Source organism: Mastigoproctus giganteus, chromosome 12 (genome assembly GCF_048544385.1).
Source record: "Mastigoproctus giganteus isolate SK-2022 chromosome 12, ASM4854438v1, whole genome shotgun sequence".
In the NCBI taxonomy this organism is placed as follows: Eukaryota; Metazoa; Arthropoda; class Arachnida; order Uropygi; family Thelyphonidae; genus Mastigoproctus; species Mastigoproctus giganteus.
The window spans coordinates 154,808,322-154,835,337 of NC_143586.1; the positions used below are offsets into that span (position 1 = coordinate 154,808,322).

Genomic DNA, 27,016 nt, shown 5'->3' on the forward strand with positions numbered 1-27,016 from the left:
ATTGCGTCAGATATAAGAAGGCTTCCCTCTAAAAGAATGCCGCATGGTTTGGAAATTTCAGTTGAGGATGAAAATGGAGTTTAATTTTTCAGAGAAACTTGAAAGGGTGCATGTATATTTACCAATTTGTTTCTCTGACATAAAAATTATGTCGTTCTTTTTTTTTTTAATTCAATTCTAGAAAAAAACTTTCATATTAGTTATAAACTAGCCTCAATACTCTTTCATCATTTGTTGCAAACTTCTTAAACTTAAAAAGTCCTGAGGCTGTTAATGCTGTAGCATATTTCTCTTTCTTTTCTCGGTAAGCAAGAAGCTTTTGCCCGTTCAGGTTTCACCTCTCCTTAAAAAATGGTATGCTCTGTAAAGTATTAGCTCCAGATATATCCGCAGTGGTTCACTTGAAAAATGACTGTCATTCGGTCAGCTAGGAAAGATAACAAATCTGATAAATGTCTTCGTTTATCATCTACTACTTAACGAAATAATTAAACTTATCACATTTGAGGAGGGTTTTTTGTAAATTCCTATACATTTTGTGGAAAATCTATTCTGAAGAATAATTCTGGTAAAAAAGTGATGTAATAATGGTGAAAATTTGTAATCAAAATCAATTTACATTAAATTGAGAGCACCAGCAGTTGTGCATTTTAATTTACAAAGGACAACCAACATTCTTCGTAAATGAAATATCAAAATATTTCATTTACGAAGAATGAGACAGGGTAAAGTATAATCGTTTAGTATTCTGTGTCTCGCGTAATGTAGATAAAACATGGATTAGACAGAATGCGTGACATCTTGTTACGAAGAAGAAGATTCATAATGCTCTGTCTTCAGCAGTAATTCATAAAGAACAGACTGGCGGGTCAAATTTAATTGAATCTGAAGGTCTGTATTGGCGGTTCTCCAAGTGATCCTTCACTTGGAGAACTGCCAGTACTGTTCATTGAAAAACAATCATCAGATCGGAAATTTCTGTGTGATACGAGAATTTCGTAAAATCTCACACATAAATGGCTTTTATTTTTAAAATACAGTATATGCTAAATGCTTGAGATAAAAGGATCAAGGAGCCACAACCTTTAAGGTCGTTTACCCAACGCGACTATTTTGGTCGGGTATAAAAAACTGAAGTTTAATAGAATAAGGTTGTTAGCCTTTATTTCTATTTTACTCTTGGTTCATTTGGCTTCTTTTATAACTGCAGCATTGAGGAAGAACTCGTGTACTTCGAAGTGGAAACGTTTTTCTGTCCAGTCTTAATCATAATAAATTGTCTTATTGCTGACCGAATTTATGTAGGAGAATCTTTCCTATACACACTCTTATAATGTGTAAAATATTAGAACACCTCTGTATTCCCTTAATGCTAAAAGAGTGGTTTAACATTATTTTTACGAGAGAAAGCATGAGTAAATCTGCAAGAAAATCTCGTTATGTGAAGCTTAACTTGGTATTTGCTTGTTTATTCATGTATTTACTTGGAATAATGCATGCATTACAGTGATGAACACTGTTCACCTGTATGCAGAAATATCGTACAAAATAAGAATTTAATGTGAATATATGCGACTATTTCCAGCTATGAACAAAATATAATAAAATATGGATAATAGCGTAAAAATTGACAGGCTAAATATTGTGATCAGACTTAATGAAACATATAGTAGAATTTAAAATATTTTATTGTCTCGCATCAAGAGTCAGATTCTAAACGAACCATGAAATACCAAAATCGTAGGAAAATAGTTCGTTCTAAGAAGGCGAGAATTTTCACGTGCCTAGGAAACCCGCATTAACGAATTTTCTCTCAATTAGTGCGCATTCGGATTATATCTTGATTGAACTGGTTGAGAACCACGCATACTTTTCAGTGTCTGACATCACCTAGTAAGCAAAGCACAGTTACTGCGTTACCGGATCGATCTTGGAGGTATGCAGTCCTTTTTTTCTGTCTTAATCGCTTCGCACACCAAGTACAGTCACGAAATGGATGGGAGAAAATGTGCAGAAACCAAGGAGTCATTTTTTTTTTATTTCTGTCTGAGTAGCGGAGCTCGGTTAAATAATACAGGGTGGCACAAATATGACAGCCACTTCAAACAGTATATTGCTTATTGGTAATTTAGTAGCTAATCTTACAATTGTTACAGTAAGTTACATAAAGGTGTCTTCCAAATGTTCACCATGAGGACACCTAATTTAAAGAGAAAACAAATATCAAATTTTAAAAATAACAAGTTTTCGTGCTGGCACGTTGGATCATACTGCACCAAATAACAGCCGAACCCGTTTGATATGTGTCGCGTTTACTATTTACACTCTTTTACGAGTGCATTTAACTTTCTCATATAGTCTTATTGCGAAGAGTAACCTAAATTTACTTTTTACAGAACTTATTCTGGCTCTGTTAAAGGCTCTTTCTTTTGGAAAAAAGCCACAAGATTTTTTAAATGATTTTATTATGCAATGAGCTCTGACTTCTATAGTGTGTAGAAACATCTAAAACAGAAAACTACATTACATATGCCGTGTGACGTCTTTTATGATGTGCGTTAGAAGGAATGACGCCATTGCTTCAGACAAATGTGGAATTTAGCATTAGTAGAGGCATATGATGCAAGAAAGCAAGCCTATGCAGCATCAGCCAAAAAAAAAAAAAAAAAAAAAAAAAAAAAAATCCCATTTCACCCATCCATTCGCTCCAAAAGTTTGTTCAGTTCTTGAATTTATTTAAGCCATCAACTTCCACAACAGCAGGTGGAAGTTTGTTCCAGCAATCAACTACCCGCTGGCTAAAGGCAAATTTCCACACATCTATTCCACAACTGTCTTTCCTCAGTTTGAGTTTATGCCCCCTCAGGTTCGTAATCTGATCAAGAGGGAAAATCCCATCGGCATTGAGCCTGCTCAAACCATTCAAGGCCTTATACACCTCAGTCAGATCACCTCACAGGTGCCTAGTCTCCAGACGCTGCAGTTTGCAGAACTTAAGCCTTTCTTAGTGAGAGCACCCCTTTGTTCCCTCCTCAATCGTGTTGCCCTTCTCTGTACTCGTTCTAGCAACTCCACATTCTTCCTAAAATGAGGCCTCCAGACCTGTATGGTGTGGCCTCACCATTTACTTGTACAAGGGAATAATCACTTCCTTATCCCTACTAGCAAAATTCCTGTATATCATTGACAAAACCCTATGACTTGCTCTGGCAGCCTATCTACACTGCTCAGAAAACTTTATATCTGACTGACGCATGACGCAGCCGAGCGGTCAAGAGCGAAAGTACAATAGCACAAGTTCTTTGGACCGTGGTTCAAATTACGTGACTGCTAAATACGACTAATGCTTTTATTTGTGATTTATTGTAAACTCCTGTGACCTTGTGGTCGTACTGGAGTATAATCAGAACGAAGACTTAATCTGATCCATAAATTGGTCAATAATTAATAATCGATGCGCATGGTCACCATGAGGAGCAAAATATAAAACATCAGAAGCCAATTATTAAAGGTAGCAGAGAGAAATTTTATATGCGGTTGAAGGCCATTCGTTAGCTGCCCTCTTGTCTCTCATTCCGTATACCTTTCACCCACAATTCGTGGTACCGATTCGTGGTACTACTTATTCGTTGTTGAGAAGGAAAGGAATTGTAGCTTAAAATATCATGGAACAGCTAATGAATGAAATTGATCCGCCTTTCGAAATTCTCTCTCTGCTATAATTAGCTTATAACTTAAGCTAACTACAGTAGAAAGATCCACCAAATACGCTGTTATAAATGAAGCAAATTCATATAATTAAAAGTTGATATTGGGAAATATACTACTAAATTGTCGCAAGGATGCATTTAATAAGGTTGCTTGATCTTCTTGCATATACAACTTCCTTGGCCTGCGGTAGTGGTAAAATTCCAGTCCATTGGGCAAAATAGGTTCCATGATATCTTGGCAGTTATGACAACATAATTCTCTTTCTTTGGACAGGTCTTCGAGCTGTAGATTTTGGTTCTTCACTTTGTCTTTTCAAGCACTTATATTATAGTTTGGTTTACATTACATGCTTGAAAGAATTTTATGTAAACTCTCTCGGTATAATATTTCAGCGTATTACTTTCTGTGTGTGAATTATGTTTATTTATTTATTTCAGTGGTCATTATTTAAATTTGATTTATTTAAATGACGGGACTCTTAACTCAAGTCTTTACCACCCGGTGTGGGGAGGACGACGATTCTACCAACTGTGCTTCCCACGAGGCCCCCTCCCCCATTTTCTTGGCTCGAAATTAATATACAAATATGCATGCCTATCCGCGAAGCTTTTCCCCTTTAAAAAAGACATGTTGAATGTAGTGCATAAAAAACTACACATTCATCAATACAATTGCTATTTATTAAAATGCTATTTACTAAAATATCATTGCGATAACATTATTGCTCACATTAGAACGAACTTCACTTTACTGTGAGTTTCTGTTGTATTACACTATTTTTAAATAAATCACATCATGAAAAGGTTAATCTACAATTTCAAAACAGTACTCTCTCTTTAAAATAAATGGCAGATTAACTTTAGGGCAACTCCATTTGTTTAAAAGTAATACAGCATCACAGTAACTTGTGGTAAAGTGAAGTTCGCTCTACTAAGAAAGAAAAAAAAAAAACATCCGTTTATATTAGCATAAGCTTGCTTTCTTGCATATGATGCAAGAAAAGCTTATACATCAGAGGCATATGATGCAAGAAAAGCTTATACATCAGAGGCATATGATGCAAGAAAGCAAGCTTATACATCAGCCAAAAAAAATCCCCTTTATTTAAGTTGTCAACTTCTACAACAGACGGAAGTTTGTTCCAGCAATCAACCACCCGCTGGCTAAAGGCAAATTCGGCACATCTATTCCTTTTCATTCTCTACCACCTTCAGTGCAGTACCACACAGTTGATACGTTACTCTGGGGTTACTGCTACCATTATGCAGTACTTTACATTTGTCAATGTTAAACTTTAGTTGCCTCCTCTCAGTCCATCAGCTCAACTTTTCTAGATCCTGTTGCAGTAGCGTACTGTCATTAGTGTCATTAACAACCCTACCAACCTTCCTGTGATCTGCAAACTTAGACATTAAGCCTGATATTCCATCATCAATATCATTAATAAATACAGAAAACAACAATGGATCCAATACTGAACCCTGGGGGACTCCACTAATAACATTAGTCCACTAAGAGCAGTGAACATTGATTACCACTCTGTCTTCTCCTACTCAACCATCCCTTTATTCATAGCAGCAATTTGCCTCCAACGCCACACTGCTCCAATCTGTGCAGCAGTCTTCTATGTGCAACAGAATCAAAAGCCTTCCTAAGAACCAAATATATGATATCAAAATTATTCTTTGCATCCAGTTCCTTTGGACTACATCGTAGTATCCAATCAAATTGGTCAGACAAGACTTCCCCTTAACAAACCCATGCTGTGTTCGAGCTATAACTGAAGTCTTGTCTAGATGATCCTGCAATGCTTCTCTAACCAGTGCCTCCATTAATTTCCCTGGAACAGAAATTAAACTAACAGGTCTGTAATTACCTGTGTCGCCCTTTGATCCTCCTTTATGAATTGGGGGTCACATTTGCACATCTCCAGTCCATGGGTACTTCTCCCGAGTCCAAGGAAGCTCTCATGATTATGGCTAAGGGTTTGCTTACTTCCTTTGCTGCCTCCTTTAATATAACTGGATAGTTCCTATCCACTCCAGGTGCCTTTCTTACATTTATTTTCAACAATTTCTCCTCCACTTTACTCTGAGTTATTACAAAATCATTTAGCTCACTGTTTAATATACCTCTGGCATCCCCCCCCCCCCGGAATAACTCCTCGTGTGTAAATGTAGATGCAAGGTACTCATTCAGTTTGTTAGCTACCTGAGCAAGATCATCAACAGTTGAACCATCTATATCAAGTGGACCAATCTGATTCATTCTTTTCCTTCTGGAGTTTACACAAATAAAGAACTTTTTGCTGTTTTTCTTTGCATCCTTTGCTAAAAATTTCTCGTAATCTGCTTTTGCCTGCCTAAACTCCTTTGTGACTTGGTTACAGACCATCTTATATCTATGATAGGCTTCCGTGTCACCTGTTAATTTATATGTATCCCATACATTTTTCTTCTCTGCCATATGTCTCATTAGTTCATCTGACATCCATATTCTGGCACCACCACATAGATCGAGGAGTTTACTAGCTATTTGAAAAGAATGGTATCATTTACCATGTTTAGTAGTCATATGGAATTGAACCACGGTCAACTCAAATACGTGTATTATTATGATTTCGCGTTGACTACTTGGCTACGTGTTTTACTACGCTGTTTAAATCCAGCCGGTCATAAACTGATGATACAATCTCTTTCTTTGCGACGTGATACCTTATTTTCTTGTGTATGCAGGGTGGACCGTTGCAAACGTGTCCCTGTCTTCCAGTGGAATGTTGGGACATAAAGACAGATCAGCTTGGTTAGTTGAACTCATGGCGAAATGTTCAACAATGCAAAATTTCACACATCCCTTGTAGTGCTGCAAAATACAACCTACAGTCTGCGATTACCATATTCCTGAAGAAGATGATGTTAAAGGGTTGCCACTTTCATTCAGGTTTTGAGATGGTGGACAAGATATTCGCCCGAGGTAGCTCTTCAGAAGTGGGCTCCTCTTCTCACCAACAAACTGTATCATATAAACTTGCATCATTAAATCCATGAAACTTGCGCCCCTTCAAGCCGTGCTTCCGCAGCAGATGCTTCGGTCTTCACACCATCATTCCTGCTTCGGGCGAAGGAAACATCGCATATTGGTTTCACGCAGCTAGCAGAGTTCTACGCAGAGAATGTCTCGCCTAGCGACATGGACCAATGTCTCAGCACGACGAATGCTTACCTTTAACCAGCTACGTCTCTGAACTGAAATAACTTCATTAAAAATATTTTATTACAGAATATATACTTTGAAGGCTGAATTTTTATGGTTCAGACTCTAATAGAGCAAATATTTAAAATCACTTATAAATATGATATCTAAATTAGTATAACACAGGCCTGTCCTCCCTATAATAGTATATTGGTTTCACAACTTGTTCCTTTGGAGAGGCTTGGTTCGAATTCCTTCGGAGACTGGAGGGATTCCTAAAGGAACCTTCAGTCGTAGTTTGCTGATATTAAGAGGAAGGGAGTAGGTCTTTCCCAATGAGGTGTTCCTGGTTCTTCGGCCTGTCAGCATACACTTGTATAAACATTATAGTTCATTTAAAGGAGAACCCTCCCCGAAAAATATTGGGCAGTGCTCGTTTAAATGTCTCAAGCACTCTTTTACTTGAATAACTTCGTCGTTGAGTAGTTTTAAATTACCCTGTTCTTAGGTGATGTTCATCTACTGCTTGCTTGCGTATGCGCATTTGTAATTTTGCAGGTCGTCAACGCGATATAGAAATAAAGATTGTTACTTGTAAATTTAATGTCTCTAGAACTCTTTACTTGAGCTCATACACATTTTCATGAGGTCTCAATTAAAATGATCACCCTGTAGATGCTAATTCCCTGTATAAATAACACACTGCTCGACAAAATTAACAGAATGCGTATAAAATGTGGCATAACTCGTGCAGCTTGCAATGAAGCGGGACAAAACTTTGTATGGTTGTTTACCATAGAATAACGATGAAATGAGAAGACAACGAGAAACTTGGACAGGTACAAAAAACATTTATAGGAGTTGTATAAGAATTACCAAACAATCACAAAAATAAATAAAACAAGTTAGTTAATATAGTGCGTTGCATTTCAGGCGCTTTCGACTTTTTTATTAAATTAAATGGGTTTTTTTTTTTTCATTTTCTGTGATTAATAGAAGTGAAAAATAAATAGTTATCGCCTTATCAATTAATTACTAGATGATAACTTTATATAACACTTAATAATATAGTTTTACATTCTCTAAACTTAGCCGTTCAGTTAAATTTCAACTGTATAATATTTACTACTCTCCTTTGTATACTTTTTAAGTCTCTTTTCACTACATATATTATTACTTCAAGCGAACCCCAGTCACGTATCTTACATAAAAAGTAAGATAACAAATGCATGCACTAAAATTAACAATGCTGCATTAAACCTACATTTAATTAATGTATCAAATTCTTTTTTTTTTTCCTACAAATTGCATAGAAAAAATAAATAATTGTTAGATTTCCGTTGGTCTAATTTTAATGAAATTTGGAATGGCTGGACAAACATTTTTAAAAGGCCCAAATATAAAATTTCATGAAACCACACTGGGAGTCCATTTGTTACATGCGGACGGACGGACACGGTGAAGACAATAGGCACATACATATATATATATATATATATATATATATATATATATATATATATATATATATTCATGCATGCAAAAACGCTTAAAAATTTTATATCATGTTAAAATCCAAACTTATCTTTAGCAAGAGTTAGTGCGACCTTGGAAAAATTCGATCAATTTATGAGTGAGAGAAATCGAGATCTTTGCACTTGAACAAGCCTCAATAGTTTTGGAAACTACATTATTCTGTAATATTAAGAAAACTTTTGAAAAAAAATTATCCTCATTCACTGCAGCAATTCAGAATAACTGCCAACCTATATTATAAATAATACTCAAACATGCTGGTAACTCAAGCTCAGAAATGAAAGCGTAATGATATTCAGGATGGGACATAATTTGCTCTGGACTACCAAGGAGATGAAGTTCGCTACAGTAAGAAAATTGCACCGGAGATTTCATGATTCATTCATCCTTCAGCTTTGTGCTGGTTTTTTTTTTTTTTTTTCATCCTTGAAAATATATATACGAACTTTTCATATACTTTGTAATAAAACGGACTCTCCTTTATGAGAAAATCTTGGTCAAGTACATAAATGCAAACGAATATTATGTTCTTCCAGGAATTCAATAGAATATTTAAAGTTCAATTTTCAAAACTAGAAAGATTTCGTATATATGCGGTATTCTACTATATTTTTAAACGAGTCATGTCCTTCAGTTTTAAACATTGAAAATGACTTGAGAGCAGCAGATTTGTAGTTTTTGTAGATTTTTACTGCAGGTAGCTTGCCAAGGCAACTGGGGTCGCATGGCGCAATACCTTGTCGCCTGTATTTGGAAGGGCGAAAGTTAAAGAGAGAAAGGAAAACATTTAAAAAATTATCACATATCGAAGCCGACGTGATACCTACTAATTAAAAAGTAACTTTACGCAATATATACAGGTAGTAATTACCGCTTTCGTTACGTATTAATGCGATTGTTTTCTGTTCTTATCATTCCTTAGATCAGCGGTTCCCAACCGGTGGTTCGCGAACCCCCAACCCCCTGGGGGTTCGCGAAAGTGTTCCAGGGGGTTCGCACTAAAAATTCTATAATGGCGTCTGCCTAGATTCACATAGGTATATTGTTGTAAACTACAAAATATAACTAATAATAAACAGTAAAGTAAAATCAAATTAAATAAAAAGTAAAGAATTGCCAAAGAAAGAAACCACATCTCCCACAATTCCTTATAATTAGTTTACTATCTTACAGTATATCATGTTAAATAAATATGTTTTCCATACTAATTTTTTTTTTTATTCTCAAGGACCATTGTTATGTACAGGTACTTTTTTTAGAACCTATAGTACTTAGTACTGTGCATGGGTTGAAGGTTGAAAAGTTGAAAGAAGGTACTTGTTGACATTGACTTGAACTTCTGTTGGTTGTAATTTTCAGGAAATACATAAGAAGGAAGGTTGTTCCAGAAAACGGTAATTGAATTAATAAATGAGGAAGAAGAAAAGTTGGTTCTATGAGTTTGAACTTGGACAGTAAAAGGATGTTGACTGGTTGCGGCACGTGTTCTGATTGCTTTGAGAGAGAGAGAGAGAGAGAGCGGGAGTTATAGAAACCAATTCAGAAGAACAGTGCCCATGGAAGTATCTATAGAAAGGTCTATGAGATAGAGAGTGGAGAGGCTCTGTTAGAGATGAGACTGTTGCACAGTAGCACAGTGGCAGCATCACCGTCGTCCCCACACCGGGTGGAAAAGGCCCGGGTTCGAACCCCGTAGATGACGCGAAGAATTTTAATGGACTTTTTTCACTCCGTTGCTGAGTTAGTCGGTTTCAGACACAATAAATATGTGGGTAGATATAATCATTTACAGGTGATCCTAATATTATAATTTGGGTTTTTTTTTTTTTTTTTTGCGATTTCCACAGAGTCAACAACAGTTTGGAAGAAAAGTAACACCAAGAGAAAAAGAGAAAACCAAGTTTTTTAGATGCAGAGGGAGCAATATTTGCAATGTGCTTTATGCGGAGAGATTAGAAGTCAGGGTAATCTCCAAGATCTTGCCTAGAAGATAAACGTAGGAGCAGAAGAATCTTTTTTTGCGAGATATAAGACAACACTGAGTTTTAGAAGGATTGAAATTAAGTTATCTTTGCCCCATTGGAGAATTACCTGGAGATCAGCATTTAAGGAAATGGTAGTGGATATTCAAGAAATGGGACTGTTTGAGCAGAGCAAGTTTTCTCAAACTAGGTGGAATGCAATATGCTATCGTTAGCAAAACTATCGATAGGATTTGCGGTAAATGGAAGAAGGTCATTAATATACAAGAGGAAACGAGTGGGAGAAAGAACTGAACCTTGGGGAACACCAGCATTATTGGAGAAGTTAGAAGACAGAGAGCCATCTACCATTAACCAGTGAGCGATCAGAGATAAAACTGGATACTCAATTACAAAATACAGTTGGCAAACCATAAGATGGAAGCTTGTTTAGAAGACCTTTATGCCAAACACGATCGAAAAAAGCCTTTGAGATGTCAAGAGAAACTGCTTGTGTTTCACTGAACTTTTCCATCGAATTTGTCCATAAATGGGCAACATAAACCAGAATATCACCAGTGAATCGACACTGACGGAATCCATACAGGCGATCGTTGATCAGACGGAAGATTTCTAGGTAGTTTAAAATTTGGCGGTTGATTGATTTCTCCATTACTTTAGAAAGAGTAGAAGTAATTGCAATGGGACGATAATTGGATGGGAGGGATTTGTCACCCTTTTTAGGAACTGGCTGGATATGAGCAAATTTCCAAGCAGAAGGAAAAACACCTTTGGAATGAGGAAGCGAAAAAGCGGCAAAGAACAGAATTAAGTTCAGGAGCTCAGGTTAGGTCAGGTTTTGAGAAAAAGTGGAGAAATACCATCAGGACCTTGAGCTTTCTTAGCATCAGATTCATCAAAATCCTTCTGACATCCTTTTGACGGAAGACCATAAGAGGCATTGAATGGAGTGTTTGAGGTGTTTTACCAAGATCATCAATACATGAGTTGGAAGAAAAATAGGATGCCAGTAGGTCAGCTTTATCTTTGGCTGATGTGGCAACAGAACCATCTGGTTTTGACAGAAGTGGGAACAGAGATGGGCAAAAATTGCAGCCAATAGTTTTAGCAAGAGACAAGAATGGTCAGCTACTATTGGACAAGAAGCAAGTTTGCTATTCTTAACCTGTTGAAAATCTAGTTTGGACTGATTAATAACTGCTTTACAAAATATAAATGATACTTAATAATAAAAATTATTATGCTATGTCGTTTATAAAAATGTAGTACTGGAAATATTTTGTAAAAAAAATCCAGAAATATTATACGATTTCAGAGAATATAGGTTTAGTGGTTTGTTTTAAAAATATTATGTTGAAAGGGGTTTGCCAAAAAAAAGTTTTTTCTTTGAAAGGGGTTTGCGATAAAAAATATTATGTTGAAAGGGGCTCGCAAAACAAAATTTTACGTTGAAAGTGGTTCGCGATAAAAAAATATGTTGAAAGGGGTTTGCGAGTCAAAAAAGATTGGGAACTGCTGCCTTAGATTTTAGAATTGAAAGGAAATGCTTTTTGCGACCACAAAGACGACATTCCCACCAATCAGAAATCTTTTTTTTTTTTTTTTTTCAGGCCATAATATACGCTTTTTACCCAAAGACAAAGAAGGTAGACTTTAGACTTCCCTCCGGACTACTAGAGGTTTTCAATAGTTCTTTAATAAAGAAGCATTATATTCAGTCAAAAAAGATGGGAAATGGTACTGCAAATTTCCACAGGCAGATTGTACATTAACCTTAGTTACACGCATTTTGTTCTTTGTACAGTAGTTTGTTGAAGTGATTTATGCATATAAATCGTACTTAAAAGACATGTGGCAATTCATTTCATCGCAAATGTAGTGGGAATTAGTTATGGGTCTGCCCACAGAACTTTATATGACCACCTGCACATGCCTAAAGGTCTCCACACGATGGGTTCCATTACACAGGTACATAGTATAGTGTATATTGTTGATTGTCTAGTGGCACCAAGGGTGCCTGCCCCCGCCCCCAACTCCATGTTTGTATACCCTATGTCACAGTATAAACTCTGTAAAGAACAGAGATATGTGTGGGTTTTAGTGTTGATGTGCATAGACTGTGTTAGTCTGTTGTTCCTCCAGCCATTTAGCCCAGGAGAAAGGCAGACCACTGCATGGTCTGCCTTTCTCCTGGAAAGGCAGACCATGCAGTGGCGTATCCAAGTATCATCGTAATGGTGGTCATGGCAACCAGTGATTTTTTTTTCAGAAAGCAGAAGGCATTCAAAAAAAATTTAGGGTTAAGGAGGGGCATATGCCCCTTCTGCGTATCCCAGAATATGCCCCTGAGGTCAGGTGTAGTAGGGAAAGGTATAGAAAGGTCTCTGGTGGGGGGGGGAGCAAACCCTGGATGATGCTTGAGGTTGCCAGGGAGGGCCCGAGGAAAACACAGGTACAAATGAGAAATGTATTTTCTTTACTTATGTACACAAATATAAACACTGCACATGAACTATTTCACAAATACATGTAAACTATTTTGGCACAGTCTGGGGAAAACTGGTTTTTTGCTCCAGACTATGGAACCTGGTGCCCTTCTAGCAGATTCTACTGTCTTTGGAGTGAGAGTGTATTTGCCCAAAAAAGAAACAATAAATAATATAATAATGCTTGTATTTACACAAGAAATATTATTATACAGGGTGTTTTTAAATTTGAGCCCATACATATATATAGTATATCAGTGATTATATTTCAGGGAATCTCACACAATTTGCTTGACATGTAAGCCTGTTGTATAAGGTCATAATATGTTAAGAGATGTTGGAAGTGCCTGCCATTCTGTGCTAAACACACTCAAACCTGACCACACATTTCAGATGTTTCTTGAGCTGTATAGTAAACAGGTAATGTTAATATTCAGTCTCTGAAACTTGTCACAGATAGGCTTCCAGGTATGACAGGCTAGGGCTTGTTACCTATCTAAAATGCTGATAAAACTCAAAACATTTTATTTCCCATTTTGTAAGTCAGGTGGACTGAATTTTAGGGAATTTAGGTAGTTTCTGTGATAACCAAGCTTTTAATACTGTTGCACATAAAAGACTGCTGTACAAATTGGAGCAACATGGCTTATTTTTTTTTATTTTTTTTTTTGTTGTTGTTGATGTTGCTCTCTACTTGTCTACAAGATATCTGGAAGGGAAAAAAAAACTATAAATAACATGGGCTTGCCTACTTTAATAAACTGTAAACCATAGTAGCAACTAGTGAAAAGTGAGTGGATAAAGGAATTTTTTCATTAGATCTTATTAAACAGACCTTGTTAAGTGTTAGTTAATATTTAGCAATAAAATGTGTGAAGAAAAGAAAGCAATAGTAATAAAAAAATTATTATAAGGCGATCTTTTACTAAGTGGAAAATGAACTTCTGGGTTTTAGAATAAATTGAATAGCTGTTCCAGTAAAATTCTCCTGGATGAATATAATAGAGGTTGTTGATTTAGAAATACACATTTCTGTGAATTTTACAAAAGTAAATTCTAGAAAAAAGCATCTCCAAATAAGAGATAACTACGTTTTAAATCACTGATGCTCTGCGATAATTACCTTCATAGGGAGCATCACATTCTGGAACCTATACTTGCCTCTTGATCACATCACAATGCCTCTCAGTCATGGTGATGACTGAGATGCAGTAAGAGAAGGTAATGGGGGGTATCAAAAAGTTCATACCTGATCTAGATAAATGTCAGTAGGAAGATGCCATTTTTAATATAAGTTATCAACATATTCAATAACTAACATGTGAAATTTCATTCCCATAGGTGATCGTACACCAGAGGTGGAGCCCGGAATCTGAAGAAGGACGCTATGGTTGACAAAGTGGAATATCGAGCAGTGATTAAGTCTACATTTGCAGGGCAAGAAAGCTCAGGAATTGATGAAGAAATGAAAGCTGTGTATGGGCAGAATTGTCCATCCTATGACACTGTAAAAAAAAATGGAAATGGGAGTTTCAGTACAGTTGTACAAGTGTCTTTGATGACCCAAAAGAAGGAAGTCCACCAACATCCACAGACAGTGAGATGGTTGCAAAGGTTGAGCAGCTGGTGCTGAGTGACAGACATGTGGCAATTCATTTCATCGCAAATGTAGTGGGAATTAGTTATGGGTCTGCCCACAGAACTTTATATGACCACCTGCACATGCCTAAAGGTCTCCACACGATGGGTTCCAAGATTGCTGACACCTTTGCAGAGCAATGTCGAATGCAATGTTCTCGCCAATTGTTGGATTTGTGTAATGTGGATGTTGAGAACTTTTATGATTGATTAGTGACAAATGCTGGGTGTACCAGTATGATCTGGAGACTAAAGACATGTCAAAGCAGTAGCTTTAATTCATCTGAGGAAGTTATCAATGAAGTGGAATTGTAGTTTCAGGCATAAAATGCAGACTTCTATGATCAAGGCATTAAACAACTGATGCATAGAAAAGGATTAAAGTTCCTGTGAAGTTTCACCTTTCTAGGGGTATTATTTGTAGGTAAGGATACAAACTTTTTGATACCCCCCCCCTCATAAATGACATCATAAGAGAGCGATTGATTGATCAGTTGAATATCAGTCATTCTCTTTTGATGTCAACTCCCTTCTCTTTCTTGCCTGGACATGCTGACCACCAAGAGGAGTTTTACATGTGATCAAGGGCCAGTATAGGTTCAGGAATGTAATGCTCTTTGTAAAAGTGATAATCACAGAGTATCTGTGATATAAATTGTTATCCCTTAATTGGTTATAGCCCACAAAAGTAATGACTCATTTAAAGTCATGGTTAGGGATCTCTAAAAATAAGTTCTCATTTTGCTTGTATTGATAAATTAAATAAAATCATTTGACTATTTTTTGCTGATTATGGTTTAAAATATTGAAATTATCTTTTGACATTGAGACATTTATATGAGCTGCATTTTAAATTAATCAGTTCATAAAAAAGACAAAAAAAATTTCTGCTATTAAGTTAGTCCATCCCTTGATCACCTATTTTATTTATACACCTATTTATGCAAATAGGTGTATAAAGTGGGTATGGCTCTGAGTTGTGGGGGAGTGCACATGCCCATTAGTTGGTCCACAGAATGGCAGGGAAGCCTACATTCAGATTATGAAGATTGGGACCATTGTATACAAACTCCAAGAATGTATTTTTTTCCGTAGTTATTTAAAAAAAGACATGTAATCTTCACAAAAGAACAAATTGACCACTAATTAAAAACTTGGGCCATCTGGACATCACCAAACTCAAGGGTGATAATAAAAAACGATCTGGAAATAACTGCAATGCAAACAGGCTTGCTATGATAGTTAACAGAGTTGTCACTGATGTATGGAAATAAAGCCAGCTGGGATAAAGAGGTAATAGTATAAAGCAAAAATGTTTAGGCTACATCTAGAATATATTTAGAAACCTCATTTTAGGAGGCATTCTTGTCAATAAATCTATTGACAAGAATGCAAAGAAAGATAGCAATGTTAGCTATGAATACAAAAAAGAGCATTTTCACCTTGAAACACTTGAGTTCTGTAACTTGCAAAACTTGCATATACTGTAATTTCTGACTGTAGAATAGGTGTGTGAAAATTTTCATTCAGCCTAATAATTGACTGTTGGAATAAATTTCCATCTAATTACTCAGTTTCAGCCTAAATTGATACCAATGATGCTCTCTTGAAGACATTGACAAATGCAAAGTATATGGATAGCAGTGATCCCAGATTAACATAGGGGCGCCTCTGTAGCCAAGTGGGCAGGAACAGCAGTACGTAGCACACACTTCTTGATTAGACCAGGGTTCGAACCCGTGCCCACCAAATACAGAGGGTGCGGAAAGGTCAGGAAATGACCACCGCATATTCCTGGAGCAATATGGCCTTAGTTGCTAATGCTCCTAAAATAAAACCAAATAACAAATAATAAGATTAACATACCTACTGTGTGGTACTACACTCAGGGTAGTGAAAATGAAAAACTTCATACCTGATTGCACAATTATCTGGGGGTAATCGTGCAGTAATATATGAAGTTCTGTGAGCAGTGCAGAAAGGCTGCCTGGACAGCTGATGGGGCTTTGTCAATGATATGCAGGAATTTTTCTAGCAGAGATAAGCAGTTGATATTGCCATTGTACAAAGCAATGGTTAGGCTGCATCTTGAGTACTAGATATAGATCTAGAAGCTTTACTTTAGGCAGGATGTAAATCTGCTCAAATGGGTGTAGAGAAGGGCAAAATTGGTAAGGGAAACAAAAGGGTACTCTTATTATTCAGTTCTGCAAATAGTAGCATCTGGAGAGTAGACACCTGTGAAGTGAGCTGATTGAGTGGATTGAGCAAGCTCAGTTTGTTGACATTTGGCCTATATTAATAATGTGACCTTGGCAGGCCCTCATGCACTGAGATTATACACTAGCTGATCCAGATGTTTCCTGAAACATTACCAATTGGTTTTGTCCAGTGAATTATCTAGTGGCTAGCTTGTATAAACTATTTTAAAGCTGTACCCAAGAAATGAAAGGAATATTGACATCTTACCATGATGCTTATCATATTTAAAAAATTGTGACTCATGTTGCATAATATAAGAGATGGAGAGAGATCATTCTGCATTTTCCTGCAGAATTAAATACTTGACAGGTACTTAATTCTGCAGGAAAAACAAGCCCATGGCTATCTAGATTTCCATTAACCAAAGTGATAGTATTTCACCAGGTGATGAGAGTCATCCTATCTATAAAAAAAATATCGACAGGCCAGAAAAAGTTGATAGCAGAAAGTGCAATTCAGTTACTGCTAAATTATTATCAAGAAATTTTATTTGTAAGGAGCTATAATATATAAAAGTCAGCTTACATTGTAAGAAAAAAATGAAACATTTTCTTGTCTTTTTTGTATTATCTAATCTTTTATTTTTTTTCCAAATATGAAATTTTCAAAAAATAAAGATCACATTCAAAGACAATATAAGATTCACTTTCAGTGTGACACTTGGACTTGTTTCTTTTGCACAAATGTTGAATTTTTAACTGAATTTTTGTCAAACACACTTGCAGCCCTTCCTTGACAAGTATCCAATTTCTTTCTTTGCTTTTAATATTTGTCAGACATGAGAAAGCTTGTTTACAGAGGTAAGAAGTTGAAAACTTAAATAAGATGTTCACTGCTTTTGTTGAGAACACAGTATACTCTTTTCCTGTCGAAATCCAAAACACATCAGGTGACATTTCATTGAATTTTATCTTCAAAGTGTAATCTCACTGTTCAGTTCAGTCAGCTGTTCATTTTCTTGCAGACTGAGTAAATTTTGTGAATTTGATGAGAATTCAACAAATTCTTAGTCCAGTCATATATTTCTGATGAAAAAGAAGGAAAGTAGGTAAGGATACAAACTTTTTGATACCCCCCCCCTCATAAATGACATCATAAGAGAGCGATTGATTGATCAGTTGAATATCAGTCATTCTCTTTTGATGTAGGTTTTTCCCCAAACCTTGAGTTTATTCTTGAATGCAAGGGATTTGTCAGTGGAAGCTAGAATGTTTTCTTTTGGGCCCTGCATGCTGGTGTTCAAGTGGTTTAAGTGCTGATAAATATCTGCTAAGATGGCTAGTTTTAGCAGCCATTTTCTATCCTCAAGAAAGTGAGAAAAACTGGCTTTAATATTATCTTTGAAGAAAAGCAGTATTCCCCCTGCAACTCAAATACCCTTGTTAAAACTATTCCTCTTGAAAACCATCTAACTTTGTTGTGTAGAAGGAAAGTCACATGGTCGTTTTGCATATTTTCACACAGCTTTGCAAGCATGTACGACAAAGAAAGCACTGCTTTATAATATTGACAGTGTTCACAACTGCATTAGTGACTTGTTTTAAATCCTTCCTAATATTTTTTGAAACAAGAACTTCTCAATGGAGGAAGCAGTGAGTTATGACATCAGAGTTTTCTTCTTTGATGAGTGAAACAAAGCCTTTTATTGAGCTGCTCGTCAAGGAGGCACCATCAATACAATTTTCACCCTGGCTCCATGACAAACCACAGGATTCCAAATAAGACAAGATGTTGAAGATGTCTTGACCCTTGGTCATTTTTGGCAATTATCAACAACAGAAATTTTCCATTACTTCATCTTTGTTTTCAAATCATATGAATATCAACATCTGAGCTTTACTTGTTATGTCTGTTGACTCATTGACTTGGAGAGTACAGTTAATAGTTTTTAGTATTTCAGACAAGACATTTTCAGTGGCATGTGATATGTCATCAACACACCTATTAATAGTATCATTAGAACTTTGTCAGTTTCACTTTGAACCTCTTTACCTATTATTGTTTTTACTATTATTTTACAAGCTGGCATTATTAGGCTTTCAGCAATAGTGTGACTTTTCACTTTTTGTGCAACTAGCTCAGCTGCTAATTAGTTTGCATCTTAAGCCTTTCATTGATAGTTACCTTCTTCTCAAAAAGGTAACTATCAATGAAATTTGTTTGTTTTCCCCCACAAACAATGCACACTGGAATGGGATAATTTTCGACTCCAGTCCCCATAAAATTCACGACCATGTAACCGTCATTAGAAAGGCAATTTTTTTTAAAGTCAGTCGGTCACTTTTCCTGGTTTTCTCATACTTGGCTCAGTTAATTATTAATTTTCACTGTTCTCTCCTTCACTGATGCATCGTCTTTTCATGTACTCCAGCATTTTTCAATCTTCAACAGCCATATGAAAATACTATTACATGGGTGGGATTTTAGATACGTAAAACACCCATGGTTTTGGTAAAAACACTAATTACAAAACTATGTAAAGACTACAAATCTGCAAAATAGTGAATAACCATAATGTGCACTAAACATTTCTCATGAAATCACTCCTGAAAATAAATCTCTCCTGAATATCATGGAACTACACTGTCTACTCAAGACTGACATGATTGCCCGATCATCATTCTTTATAAATTTTAAATAAAGAAAAAGAACTTCTTGAATGATTTGGTGGTAGAGAGATGCAGAGAACTGAGTTTCAATTGGCTGGCAAAAGGGATTCTCAGAACTAGACCTGCAGATACGGACACTGCTTTCACGAAGAGTATTCACTACATGATTTCTCACAAAACCCATGACAATGTTCTCTGGAGTTCTGCAGAACCTTGGTTGAGAAACACTGACCTAGGTAGTGTTTCAGCAGCCCTTCTCTAAATTTAATAAATGAAAAATCAGTTGGTAATTAAATAGTTCTTTTATAATATATCTACATTTAAATATATTTTGTAAATTTGATCTTAACTCCAAGGAAATTATACCGTATTATGTTTTTACAATTTTATTTTACTTTGCAGGTGCAATTTATAGACTGAAATAATGACAACAGAATCATCATCAGCAGCTAAATTAACAAAGCAAGAGTCTTATAAGGTAATAACATGCAACTTGTTAAAAATTCAGAAAAATAATAATTACATGCAATTATAACCTTTAATTTAGAGTAATGCACAATTACTCTAAATAGCAGAACTCCAATACTGATAAATTGTATAAATCAGTAAATATCAAACATATACACTGTCCAGTCAAAACGTTATTAACACCTACTTAATAGTAGGTATGTCCTCCTCTTGCTGCCAGTAATGTCACCACACAGTGCGGCATGGACTCTATAAATCCTCTGAACATTGCAAGAGGTATGAGGAGGTTCTGAAAAGTAAGGTAACCCATTTTTTCTCTCAATGATGTTTAATAATACGAAGTTGAAATTACACACCAAGAAATAAGTGAACATGCACTACTTCTCCACAAAGTCTCCAGTTTTATTGATTCCCTTGCCCCAACGATGGATCAGTTTATCAATACCAGTACTGAAGAAGTCCTTGCCCACACGGACTTCTTCAGTACTGGTAACCAACGTCTCATCGCCTGATGAACTTCCTTATCTGAGGTAAAATGCTTTCCTGAAAGGTGTTTTTTCAGAGGGTTGAACAAATGGAAATCTGAAGGCGGTAAGTCTGGGCTGTAGGGGGAATGTGACAGAGTTTCCCAACGATTATTGTGCATCCACTCACGAGTGGTGTGGGCAGTGTGTGGAGTTGCATTGTTGTGCAACAAAATCATGCCGCTTGTCAGGAATCCTGGTCATTTGCATCGAACATTGGCTTTCAGTTTTTCCAATGTTGCACAGTAAAGCTGTGCATTGATTGTGCTTCCCTTCAGCAAGAAATCCACCAACAGAATGCCTTGGCGATCCGAGAACCCTGTGGCAGTGACTTTTCGGACACTGGGAACAGTTTTAAATTTTTTGCGCACAGGAGATTGTGGATGTTTCCAGGTCATGGAGTCTTATTTGCTCTTTGAGGTAAAGTGATGAAACCACGTTTCATCTGCTGTGACTATGTGAGCGAGAAAATCCTCTCCTTCATCGCTATATCACAACAGGTTCTCCAGACACATCCCCATGCATTTTGTTTTGTCCTCCTCTGACGATTGTCAGGGCACCCAGCAGCAGCGCACCTTTTGAAAGCCGAGGACATCGTGAACAGTCAACTTACTCACGTTCACTATTTGTGCAATTTCACGCAGTTTCACTCCCCTGTTTTCAAGAACGATGCCCGTAATGCGCAAAATGTTGTCTTCTGTCTTGCTCGATGAAGGCCTGCCCGCCCGATGTTGATTTTCAATGTCAACACAGCCCGCTTTCAATTCATTGTGCCAAAAACACACCTGCTTCTTTGGCATCACTTTTTTTGACATACACAGCAATCAGTTCACGGTGAATGTCACTTGGTGAAGACCCTTTTGCTTGCAAAAAGTGAATAACTTCATGAACACCTGTTTTGGACCACACTTGCACAGTAGCCACCATTTTGCAACTGGAATCTACTGTGAGGTGACAGTACCACAACACTGCACTGTTTGAACGTCTTTTTGAACATTATTAACATTCAAAAAGATGTTCAAAAGGGCAGTCTTTTTGAACATTATTAACGGGTCTATCTGTCCACCGCATTTCATCTCATTCCCTTTCACCATTATTAAGAAAAAAAATGTGTTACTTTACTTTTTGGAAATCCCTCGTAGTTGTACCATGTTGCCAGGGTTGTGCCCCCATAGATCTGCAACAGAATATAGATCTATGAGACATGGTGGAGGATCCAAATGCCAGATTTGTTGATCCACATAATCCCAGAGATGTTCTATAGGTATTCATGTCAAATTTGGCAGTTTATCAGCCACAATGGATAAGTAATTTTTAGCATTAATAGTGCTGTTTAAGGAGTATGGGGGGGTGGATTCAAGGGATTCTCAGAAAAACATCCCCATACCAAAGTCCTAGTCCATGTGTTGGCTAAGACATTGGAGTGATTCCTCTCTGCAGTTTGTCACTGTAACCTCCATCTACCATCTATATAGCATAGTAGGAAATTTGATTCATTAGAAAGGCTAACTTTTTTCCTACTCATCAGTTATGCCTCATTGCTGATGGATGGCTGTAAGCATGGATACCTTGACCAGGCACCTACTCAGAAGGCCCATATGGAGGAGGGTTCATTGGATAGTGGTTCTGGAAACACTGCTGGTTGTCTTCTGGTTCAAGTCCATAGCCAGCTGTTCCATCATTTTCTGTCTAGTGGTTCATATAAGGCTGGACAGTCTGCATTCACCAAGACCAATGATGAAGCATGGATGCCCATCATTGGCCTGGTGACTGCTGTGCCCATTCTTAGAACACCTTAACAACAGCACTCCACGAACAGCCCACAAGATTCACAGTTTTCATAATGCTGCCACCCTTCAACTGGAACCAGACAATCATCCCCTTTTCAAAGTCAGTCAAATCACATCCCTTGCCCAGTCAGTCGAGTTCTTTATCACAGTTATTGGTTCTCATGGCAACATGTGTGCCACCAAGTGGAGAGGAACAGCTGATTGAACACAGGGATAGTCATAATGTTTCAGACAGCATATATTCATTATTAATTAAACCAAAATTAGATATTAATAAAGAGAAAGTTTAGTATCACTAATACACTGCCTACTTGTATATACATTTTTTTAATATATATTTTTAATTTACACTGCTTATGCAAATCCAAGTAAAATATATTTATCCACATATTTTTGCATATTCTAAAATAGCAATAATTCTGTTAAGGTTATTTTCTTGATGGGGCATGATATGCTATTCTTATTTTTTGTTATTTATTTATTTATTTAGAAATTTTAAAATTTCTTTTCTATTTTAACTGCTAATCTATTACAGATTTATTTAGTGGAATTAATGTTCTGGAATAAATTAGTAATGGGTGAAATTAATGTAATCCTTCTGTAGAAAATTAAAACTTATAAGAAAAATAAATAATTGTTGTGCCTTAGAAATTTAACACAAAGTATTTATATATATATATAGTTTCATTTTTTTTTTTTTTTTAATTCCTATGCTAGTATCACAGGAAGGTATGTAATACTCAACAAGAACCATATTATTGTGCAAATACCTAAAATACAAGTGACATATAATAGGAAATGTCAAATTTGATAAAAGATTCTTGGAATAGATTCTAAAAATAATTATCAGTTTTTCAGAGCTATATATCTTTTAGTTTGGATTTGAAAAACAGAACTTTTATTAGAAAATTTCTTTAAGGGAAATGAAATTTTCTAATAATAGATTATTAGTTATATGTAGAAATGCCAAAGTCAGCATGTATTTCAAATGAACTCTTCTTTTAACTTTTTTTAAAAATTAAAAACATCGGTATTACCGGAACCTAGCAATGTAATAGTTCTTTTGAAAAATAGAGAGGAAAGTCAGTTTGTTCTAGCATGAATGGGAACATAGTCTGCTCAGATATGATAAGAGTGAGTACTTGGCGAGAGCCTTATTGATCATAGAGAGACAGTGCAAGGCTCTTGGGGTAGAATTTTTCTCAACATGGTCTGCACTCATCAGGAGAGATTGCTTTTACAGTGATGGGATACACTTGAACAGAAAGAGTGCACAAATATTGCTGTTGCTATTGAGGCAGTGTTAGGTGTATCAGAAAACCGTTAGTTTGGGATTGATGCACAGTTTAATGGCAGCTGTAAGCAGAGGTGAAAGTAATTCTTGCACTGCTACTGTTGGAACATACAACAGCCTAGAGAACAAGGAATCAGGAATTACAAGGCCTGCTCAGAGTCCTCGTGGAAAGCAAACACATGGGCTGTGTTAGGATTACAAAGAGTAAAAATAGGTGCACTTATATTTGCATTGTACACTGATGCTAGGAATATAGTAAACAAATTTGATGGATTTGAAGTAGGTGAAGTCATCAGCTGTGGACATTATAGGGATGTTGGAAATGTGGTGCCACCCAGACATAAGGGATGTGATTTGTGAATATGATAAGTACCATGTATACAGAAAGGATAGACAGAAGGAGGAAGGAGTTATGCTCCTCCATAGAATATAAAGCACTTCATCCAGTTTATATGGGTGGTGAGTGCAGTGTTGAGTCCATTTGGTTGAACATGATCATTGGTAACATCATTACCAACTGCAAATTCTACATGGGAAGCATTCAGTGAAGTAATCATAGAATCTACTAAGCTTTTTATATCAACTATGAGATACTGTTCAAAGTTTAGACTTAAATGGATGTTAGATGAACTGACGAAACCAGTGGCAGAGAAGCAAAATGCATGGGATGATTATAAATCGTCAGGAGACACAGAAACCTGCAGTAAATACAAACTAGTCTGCAGTCAAGTCACTAAGTAAGCTAAGGCAGATTATGACAAGTCTTTGGCTAAGGATGCAAGGAACAATAGTAAAGAATTCTTTACTAAGGTTAACAGTAGAAAGATATGAATGAAATTTGCCATTCAGTTATGAATGACATAACTATTGATGATCCTGTTCAGGTTACTGACAAACTAATAAATATATTGTATTTACATTCACACATAAAGAAGCTTTTATCAGTGGGAATATTTAAAGTATACAAAGTTACAAATGGGAGCTAAATGATTTTGTAATAACTGAGAAGAAAGTGGGAGAGAAATTGTTTAAGATAAAGTTAATAAGGTACCTGTAATCTAACCAACTATATTAAAACAAGTGGCAAAAGAGGTAAGCAAAACTTATCCCAAGGATGATCTCATAATTATAATTATGATATTTTCTGTTTTCCATAATTTCTGGATTTCTGTTGGTCCAATTTTAGTGATATTTGGAATAGCTTAACATATATTTTTAAAAAGTCCAAATATTATAAAATTACATGAAAATCTGCCCAATGGGAGCCCCTCTTGTTACATACAGACATATGATGAAGACAATAGGCACATATACTTTTGCATGTGCACCTAAAAAGGAGATGCCTGCAGGATAGATTTTTGAAAGTTACTCTCATTTAGTTAATTAGAGAGTAATTGATTGATGGAAGAAACTTCATCAGGTGTTGTAGATGTGGGTAGTTTAATAAATTTAAGAAAGCTTAAACAAATTATTAGAAGGGATGGACAGATGAGGCGGGTAGAGTTTTTTTCTTTTTCTTTTTTTTTTTTTTTTTTTTTTGACTAATACTGTTTTGCCATTACTAATGCTAAATGAATTAAAGTTAATTTGTTTCACTAAGAACATGCTGCTTTGATGTTTGTAATAAACTTAAAAAAAAAACTGCCAGTTTTTTTTTTAAGAGGTGTGATATGAAAAAGATTGCATGGTAGAATAGCTCTTGGAGGGAATATTCAAGATACTGTTTGAAACAAAAATCTAATAAAATTCTTCTGTAATCTTTCTGTGGATGATATCATGTATTTCTAATGAGGAGACTATATCTGAGCATCATATTTCATGGTAGAGACTGCAGTAATTTTGAAGTTTGATCATAAAATCATCAATGGTGGAATCTTTGAACAACCATTTGAGAGTAAACAGAGTTTTGTAAAGGCCCACCTGCCCCATGGCATTTGGGGAGAATGGGAGAGGCAGAATTGGAGTTCTCCATCATATGGGTGAGCCGACCGGGCTAGCCGAGTGGGTAAAGTACCTGCCCGGCAACCCAAAGGTCGCGGGTTCGATTCCCGCCTCGGGCTTGGATCAAAGTACTGCAAAAACCTTGGGAGGTGCAATATGGCCACAGAAGCCGATGTGCCAACAACTACCAAATCAAAAAAAAAAATATATAAATCATATGGGTGAAGGCATGCAAAGTGGGTGAGGTTGTTTGCTGCAGGGCTCATGCTAGCTTTCAACACCCCTAGATACTCTGTCTAATAAAAGGAAAAACCTAAACAGTTCTTACTCAAGAAATATATGATACTTAATAGTATGATGTACTCTGTCTCTATCATATTATTCAGCTGTCTCTGATCATTTTATGACAAATATAAGTTTACCTTTTGAAGAATGATACTGCTCATCATCCCTACAAAACAAACATTTTGAAATAATGTGCTGGTTTCACCTCTTCATTGCTGCTTCTACTCTGGGAACTGCTTGCACACCAATGGAATCTCTCAACATTCAACAGTAGTCAAACACTGGTGCTAGAATAAATTTTATGCCCTTTTACTTATGGCATATCATGTAGTTGGAATTGTGGATTAATCTGCATAATGGATTGTGAATCCTGGTGCATTGATTTGATTGCTGTCTAACTTGTCATTCATGTCCTTGGTTTGTACCAGCTTGTGATAATACTCTGCCAATGAGGCAGATTATTTGTTGTTTAACAAATATAAGTTTATATAAGGTTATATTGACTTATATTAACATATAAGTCAATATGTTAACAAATTAAGTGAGCATAGTGTCCTGCAAGTAATACAACAGAAAACAATTATTTTATGCTATCCTTTATACTGATAGCTGTCGATTGCACAGCAGTCACTGTTAAATAAATGACTTTGGTGCTATATTCCTCTTTATACTTGCACTGTCCAGTGATTCTCAAAAATACACATTTTAACAAATAAATCTTATCTTGTTCATTATACCTTCTGATCCCACTTTGCTATGTGATGTTCACTTATTGCTAGGGCTGTGCCTCCATCCAGTTTACCTTTGAATATTTCTTCCTAGTGCAGCTGTGTAATATTAGTAGGGACAAATGATGCAAGAAAGCAAGGTTATATAGCATCAGCCAAAAAAAAAAAAAAAAAAACTCCCACATCACTTGTCCATCCCCCTCCAGTAGTTTGTCTAGTTCATCTTTGAATTTATTCAAACTAAAACTACCCACCTCCACAACGACATATTGAAGTTTGTTCCTACAATCAACTACCTGTCAGATGAAAGCAAACTTCTGCACATCTATCCTGCAACTGTTCTTCCTCAGTTTTAATTTATGTCCCTTCATGTATGTGTAGTCTGAGCAAAAGAAAGAATCCAATCACTATTGAGCTTGCTCAATCCATTCAAAGTTTTAAACACCTGAATTAGATCACAACCTAACAGGTACCTAGTCTTCAGGTGCTGCAATTGGCAGAACTGAAGCCCTTTCTTGGTAAGAGCACCCTTTTGTTCCCCCTCACTAGTCTTGTTGCCCTTCTCTGTAC

General features: G+C 36.2%; 1 protein-coding gene across 1 annotated transcript in view; it reads left to right on the forward strand.

The window, feature by feature from the left end:
- The window catches only part of LOC150077528 (oxysterol-binding protein-related protein 8-like), a 169,414-nt gene that overhangs the window by 19,642 nt on the left and 122,756 nt on the right, over positions 1–27,016 (forward strand). The window contains exon 2 of the mRNA XM_090386936.1: positions 19,819–19,894. Coding sequence (XP_090243062.1) covers positions 19,841–19,894 — 54 coding nt within the window. The 5' untranslated portion in view covers positions 19,819–19,840. The remainder of the gene's footprint in view (positions 1–19,818; positions 19,895–27,016) is intronic.